The sequence below is a fragment of the Cibotium barometz genome, chromosome 29 (assembly GCF_041138505.1).
Source record: "Cibotium barometz isolate CiBa-2024 chromosome 29, ASM4113850v1, whole genome shotgun sequence".
NCBI lineage: Eukaryota > Viridiplantae > Streptophyta > Polypodiopsida > Cyatheales > Cibotiaceae > Cibotium > Cibotium barometz.
In genome coordinates this window covers 10,743,751-10,751,013 of record NC_141074.1, presented here as the reverse complement: position 1 = coordinate 10,751,013, position 7,263 = coordinate 10,743,751, and the positions used below count along the sequence as shown (strand labels likewise).

Here is a 7,263-nt window from a genome sequence, read left to right as displayed (position 1 = left end):
TTTTTCAACGGCTGTGTGCAATAGAAGAGAGCAAGAAGCCCTCTCACACAAGGTCATCTTGAGAGGAGAAAGAAAAAGGCCTATCTTAGATTGTTAAATTAGAGCACCACTGTCACTCTATACCCGCATTTATCACTTTGGTTTACTAACAACTTAGCTACACTATTGAAAGGGGTGGGCAGGTAGGCAACCTGAAACATAACAGATTGAATGTAGACAAACAAGCATACGTACCATATTATACTTTGATTTATAGATTAGAGTGCCAATGTCACTCTAGATATACACTTTTGCCATGCAGATTGATGTCTTGATAAAATCCACCAGTGGTAGCATTAGTCATGGCCCTTAAGTTTGATATGATTGAGGGCATGCATGTTGCCATCTCAATCTATCATCTCTTACACTTCACTGCTTCCATTTTCCTCAATTTCTGATACCTTATGCCATTCTCACCGAGTCATTTTCTCCCTGTGGCTACAAATTGGCTCTCCTGCATTGATGGCCTCTCTCTCTGTCAAATGCAGATGTTGTATCAGCTTAGCCGCAACCGTACATCAAGCATGGGAATGTCGTATTGCGATGAATTCTCCTGCCCTGCTTTTATCACCCCACTTTCCACCAAAGTTGCTTTGACAGGAGAGTGCCTTTTCTCACTATGCTTGCATGCTCCTTAGGTGCTAGAGAAACCTGATTACCATGAGGTAGCTTCAAGAGGCCAGCAGCTAGACTAGGGCTAAGTTCTCTCAAGGGCTACCAGTTTTGTGGGCTCAAAGTAAAAGAAGTTGCTACTAAAGGTGCTAAAGTTGTCCTTATTGTAATAGAACAGGTGGTGGCAGATAGAATGGATGTTGTTGTAGGTAGAGACGGACATGCAGACGATGCACTGCTGCTGTAGATCACAAACGGTATAAGACAACATGAAGTCTTGTCAACAAGCAGTACAGTTTCAACTAGTACCAACAAAACAAGTCAAGCGTCAAGGGAACCATACAGAGTAAGATACTTAAAAATGAAGAAAGAAAGAAAATCGAACCTGAGGATCCATTCACACAATCAGCAGGGAAGAGTAGCGTGATGCAAGAAGACCTTACGTCCTGTTCAGATCATGCTGCTTGAAACTGAGACCATTGGTACTTGATTGAAGGCAGTAGGCTTGGAAGCAGAGAAGTTTGGTGCAAATAGAGGAGGGGTCATCCACTTGTGAATGCTTGTCATACACGTGTATACATACTTGCTGTGATGAGCAAGAGCTTCTCACCACATGTGAACCTCTGTGTCATATAGGAAAAACCAATCTATAGGAGAAAACAAAAGCAGAGAAAACCACAGACATACTTGAGTGCATGAAGGGGAGCTACAGGGAAGAAGTACTACTAGTAGCTAGGGCAGGATGTGTTGCAACCAGGCACAGACGATATACTCATACATGCCATCAAGCTTTGGCATAAATGGTGCTCAAAAGGGTGGTTCTTGGACTTCAGCCATGGCTTCACACTCTTGTACTGGTTGTAGAAGCCCTTCTGCAGTTTCATTGGCAAGCTCCTCTTTTCTTTCTGTTAAGGCTTCCTTTAACAATTCCACGCAACGTCTGGTTGCAGTCCATAAGCTGTGTTGTTGAGGTGTTGCAGTCGGCCACCCATTCTTCATGTAGTCTATCCTGCAGTAGGTATTCTTGAAAGTATTTGTACAAGGATTCATACTCGAGGTTAGATACTGTTTAGTGCCTTCAATCATTCCTGTTAACACACCTTTAGTAGTTTTCGCTGGTAGCTTGTCAACTTGATACTTGAGACGCAGGTGCAGAAGTCGTTATTCTCCTTGTAATCGGCACACTGGCCATTACTGCAAGTATGTCACTACCTCTGTGATTGTAGCGCATCAGTAGTCATCTTCTAGAGTTACTGGAAGGTGTGTGGGACATCCGCTCTTCTAGAGTTACTGGAGGGTGTAGCTAGTTGCATGTTCCACATTGTGGCTCACCTCCTTTTCTATTTTTTCCTTGCTTTCATCTGCATGTCCTGCATCTTTTTGTGCATCCTCCGTTGTGGCAACATGCATTGGCATAGGCATAACAAAGTCTTTGTTGTGACTACAAGAATCGGCATAGCCAATTACATAGCATCATTCTGCTCGATGTTAGATTCTTGAATTGCTGACACTAGTTGTGTCATTCAAAACTCATGGATGTTAATACATTTAACCTTGCTGAACTCACATATGATGAGAATTGTATATTGCCCTTTGGCACACTTGGGAGTCCAGTTGTTTGGGGCATATTGTCGTTGACTACTTCTTTCCTCTTCATGATGTGGCTAGGGCTTGACCGTCTTTCCACTTCTTGTGTGTTAGACTTCTTTGTTTCTTGGAGTCTTTGTGGCCACTAGGGTTTTGGAATCTACAATCAAAGCTGACAATCTCTTCGTGGATCGGCTTTCACGACTCTGCGGCCTCTTCCTCCACATCTTCGACCAGTGAAACATCACCGACATGACTAATAACCTAACATGCATGTGCTTTGATGGTAGATAGGGGTCAGCAACCTTGAATGCATGTGCTTCGACGTAGTTTGTCATTTCCTTGTGGATGTCATAAGTGCAGTCATCAGGCTGCTCTACATGCAATCTATGTAATCAGTGGAGATCCACTATATATTATACCTGCCTGGCGTCTTAACTTGCACCAGCATGGACATAGGTCTCCATGCCTTTTGATCGGCTACCTCCTTGACATTAAGAGTATTCCATCCTATTGTTGTTGAAGGACTTGGTGTGTATCATGCACAGCAACAAAAATTCTTCTTTGTATACCATCTTGTGTTTCCAGGATGTGGCTGGTAGCTGCAATGCTTCTCTGATAGCATCCTGACTGAATATTCAGACCTCTCGACTGATCTCATCTCGTGATCTTGCCAAGTTTTGAGCCCATTTCATAATTTTTAAGGAATTATGCGAACAACTTAGTATTCACGAGACATGAAATTGCATTTCCATAACTTTCATCCTCACAGCTGCTGCAACGTTACTCTGGACATCCAGATATTGCAAAAATCACATGCTTTCTTGTGAATGATATGGGAAGGTGACAGGGCCATTGTGATGATAGTGCCTTGGTCTCTCTATACCTCTTTGTGGACTATGTGCCCTCCCACCTAGTCCATGTACTCCCCCATATGGTTGTTTACATTAGTAATGTACTATTTTTAATTAAACGTAAATAAAATAAGTACTAAATGTATGGAGATTATAATATAAAAGTAAAATAAATAAGAGTTACAACCACCAATAATATAAATGAATGTAGCTCTTTTTTAATATTACATACGTTTTTTTATGGTAAGTCAAGATGTGGGTTTATCGTTAATCGCTCTCTCACACATACACACAAACCCCACACACACCAGTACTATAAGGCAACACCACCCTTCCAAATATTTCACAACTTCACATGGTGGTAGCAAGTCATTGGAACATGCCTCACAAGCAATCCACTAGGTCGAATGGAGACAACATCCTATACACATTTATTAGATAACCATACGATGGAAGGAACATGTCTTTGCATATGCATTAAGTCCAGCATCCATAGTGATAGAGCTTGAGGCGTCATTTTGCATGGTGTTACGGATCGACTTTAGTGCAGAAAAAGTAGGAGTCACTTTCATGACACACACACCAAGCACATGAATCACCTTGAAGAAAGGTGTTCCATTATGAAATTCAACCCAAGACCTCAAACCACCAAGCTGAAAGCCTAAGACGTTAATAGAGGGGTAAGGCTCAAACCACCAAGCTGAAAGCTAAAGCCTAAGATCTCTTTTTGGTAAGACGCGCGGGGGGGGGGGGGGGGGGGGGGGGGGGGGGGGGAGAGAGAAAGAAAGTCATATTAACGTCCGCATATGGGAGCAAAAGACATGACATCTCAATCATTACAATCCACTTCGGGGTGCAGTTAGGCGCAAGTGCGCATAAGCGCGAACATTGAAAATAAAAATAGAAAGCTAAGGGTCAACTACCATGTGTAATATGAATGCTTGTGGTAAGTAGGCGACAGCTAGTTAGTGGGGTTTAGGCTTTTCCTTGTTTTTGAGCTGCATAGGTGTAAGCTCATCTGCTAGCCACAGCTTGGTGCCTTGAAGTGCCTTGAAGTGCCGCAAAACCTTGATCTTGTCCTTCTTGGTTTCATAGCATAGGATGGCCTGTCCCCCCCTTTTGGGGTAATGAGATATGGATTGCCTATGTCGATGGAGGGGAGAGCCCTGCTGATTCTCCTCTTCCACATGTCCGTATCATGGATGTAGTCATCTGCATCAATCTCGGTTTGCTCCCTTACCTCTTGCTTGTCCCAACCCTGTGGGAGTCCCCCTACCCGAGAGAGAGAGAGAGAGAGAGAGAGAGAGAGAGAAATCGTGGTTGGCATCTTTAGACCGTCTTTGGTCATCCGCTTCCCCATCAGTATGGGTCGTGGTCTGGCAACAACCAGACCATATTCGTTTGTGTTGTTGCCACAACTAAGTGCTGGCAAGTTCAGTGTAGATTCAGGCGAGATTTTGGAGGATAAAGTAACCACACACAAGCGATCGCGGGCCTCGATTCAAAGTACCTGTCGATCCGATTCCTTCTTATTGATAGGCCTTCTCGAGCTCAATATTAATAGGAATAGCCAGAGCCTTCACGTGGTGTGGCTGGTACAGAAAAGGTTAAGGAGATCGAAAATAGCTCGCAGAAACATGTTTGATCAAATAACTAGATGTCAATATAGAAACAAATTTAGCCATTGGACTTTTGAACAATGTACTATATATAATGTGATAGTTACTAGGTGTAAAAATGAATAATAGAGGAGGCTTTATAGCAAGAATTTATGAGACATGTGCATATTTTCTTCTACTTGCTGGCCTCCAGGTTACAACCCATGAACATTTATAAAACTCAAAATAAGTTAGCATCCACTTAAAAATTTTAAGTATGAGAACATAATTAAAAAACCCCTGTTTCATATTTGCTTAGCCTAAAAGAACGTGTAGGCAATGTTGACCAAAGGCCTTGACTCCTCAAAATGAGTGGGTGGCACCAGGTCCGAACACAATCCCCATGATCTTCCAGCATTTTACACTGACTCGATGAATCCTGCAGCCCTGACCTCTACTTGTGCAACCCAATCAACTGTGGGAATGATAAGTTGTGTGTCGTGAAGGCATTTTAATGACAATACTCAAAAGTCTAAGAATATGCTTCACCCATTTTTTTAAAATTGTAAGTTTTAAATCACATTTTTTACCATGACAAATCAGCAGATCCATGCCCATTTCATTAAATGAATAGCTTCCTGTCAAACTCTCATGTATTGCATTTGAAAGTATCAACACTAAAGACTCCTTTTTATCAGTAAAGTGAGAAAATCTTCAAAAAGTTATGCAGAAGCCCCTACATATGCAAGGGGATCTTTTGACATGTTAAGGCAATCTTTGATAGAAATACAGATAGCCCATATCCTTAGGAGGATCACCTGAGGCTGCCACTTTGACATCATTGTAAATGATCCATCTTCCTTCCTTACGAATGTGAGCCACATAATGCCCACATTGAGTTGAGGTTCCCATATGGCTCACAAATCCCAAAAGCTTGTATTCTGGGGATATAAAAAACAAATAGGAAAGAAGATGTCCTTAAATTAGATTGCACTCTGGGTTAGTCGGCATACACAACTTACATCAAAACTGACTGAAAATCTAAGAAACAGGCAGTTCCCGCACCTCCTTTTCCATCAGGAAATGTTTCCTCCGTGCCTGCACTGGATGTATTGATGGTATCAGCATCGACATCCATTGCAATCGACTCATCAGGATGCGTAAATATCCATTCGGCTGCCCTCTCAACATCCCCTCCCTGGAATGGAGCAAGTACCACCATAAACACCTCAACCTAGAAATCAAAGTAATCCACCCATCAAATAAGATGATGCAAAAAGCAAGACTGACCGTTTCTTTCAGAGCTTTTCGAGCCTGCTCTGGCTGAAAACCAAATGAAACCAGGGTCTCGACATGCTGTTCATTTACAGCAATCTTTGCAGACCCAGCACCTTTCTTACTACTTGCCATGTCCATGGGAGCATCAATATCTAACAGAAGAACAACAAAATTGCAAGCAAACAATGAGCTACTGGGAACTTTTCAAGCTTGTATACGTGACAATTATCTCACGGAATTGTCATGAGCACCTGAAGTGCAGTATACTTGAACTACCTGGATCGTCCATATGAGATAAAAGCCACTGCATAGCTGCATCAAGGCCTGTATTTGAGGTATTGATAGCAGCCTTCTCGCAGCGTATACGAGGAAAACCCATCTCCATGAGTTGGGAGACAACTATCTCATCCACAACTGGACCAACTTGAGCATTATCATCTGAATGGTAAACAAGATGACATCATTCTGCAAACTAAATCTTGGTAAAATGACATTGCAAAAATCAGAAGGTTCTTTATCTAGGTAATCACCTGTTGCCTCTGGTAGCAGTTCTTCATTGGGTTGCAAGCCTTTGCTTCGCAGATGACTTATGTCTAAAATGTCAGGTACATCGACAAAGACATCTGGAAACAGACAGACGGTGTTTTAGAAAACATGAATTCTGAAACCAGAGACAGACCCTCGTAAAAAATCCCACTTATACATGTGCCCAAACAAACATACCAAGCTTCTTAGGAACCCATCCAGCCTCCATCACGAACTTCCGCATATGTAGAACCAAATAATCAGGGAAAGAGGCTAGTCTTGAGCTCCTGTAAGCATTAAGCACCATAAATTCAATGACCACACAGAATAAACAAGGATGTACCCTTTCCAAAGCAGTTCCTCAGTAAACATCTGCTCACTTGATGGCTGTGGTCCTGCCACTGATTGCAGTGCTGTAGAAATCCGGAACCTCTTCAGAAGCAGAAAAGCTTTCCAAGCATGCAGATAGAGGCACCCTGGGTCTGACTATCTCCTCATCCAAACTGAAAAACATTTCCAATTGAGAAGTCAGATATACACCACACTACTAGAAACAATGGAGAAACTTTTTGAGAGTTGCTGAATTTACACTTTCTCTCCAACTGATTCCTTTTCTGCTTTCTTCTTTACAAAGGCAGACACTTCATCTGTAAAAAGGCATCATCAAGTTGGATTAAAAGACAGCTTTTGCAAAAGCCCCCGGATCCTTTATATGTAATTGACTCTTTTTTGAGCCCTCTAGCTAATGCCTAACCATATAATGAGAGACT

At 42.2% G+C, this 7,263-nt stretch overlaps 1 protein-coding gene across 7 annotated transcripts in view; it reads right to left on the bottom strand.

Annotated features, from left to right (window-relative positions):
- Positions 1 to 5,361: 5,361 nt before the first annotated feature.
- UBP14 (ubiquitin-specific protease 14) overlaps positions 5,362 to 7,263 on the bottom strand; it is a 28,990-nt gene continuing 27,088 nt past the window's right edge. For all 7 annotated transcript variants that reach the window (XM_086822854.1, XM_086822855.1, XM_086822852.1 and 4 more), the window contains 8 exons: positions 7,083 to 7,140; positions 6,874 to 6,996; positions 6,692 to 6,780; positions 6,499 to 6,591; positions 6,245 to 6,406; positions 5,981 to 6,120; positions 5,756 to 5,888; positions 5,362 to 5,631 (listed from right to left, as the gene is read on the bottom strand). In XM_086822854.1, the coding sequence (XP_086678980.1) occupies positions 5,456 to 5,631; positions 5,756 to 5,888; positions 5,981 to 6,120; positions 6,245 to 6,406; positions 6,499 to 6,591; positions 6,692 to 6,780; positions 6,874 to 6,996; positions 7,083 to 7,140 (974 nt within the window). In that variant the 3' untranslated portion in view covers positions 5,362 to 5,455. The remainder of the gene's footprint in view (positions 5,632 to 5,755; positions 5,889 to 5,980; positions 6,121 to 6,244; positions 6,407 to 6,498; positions 6,592 to 6,691; positions 6,781 to 6,873; positions 6,997 to 7,082; positions 7,141 to 7,263) is intronic.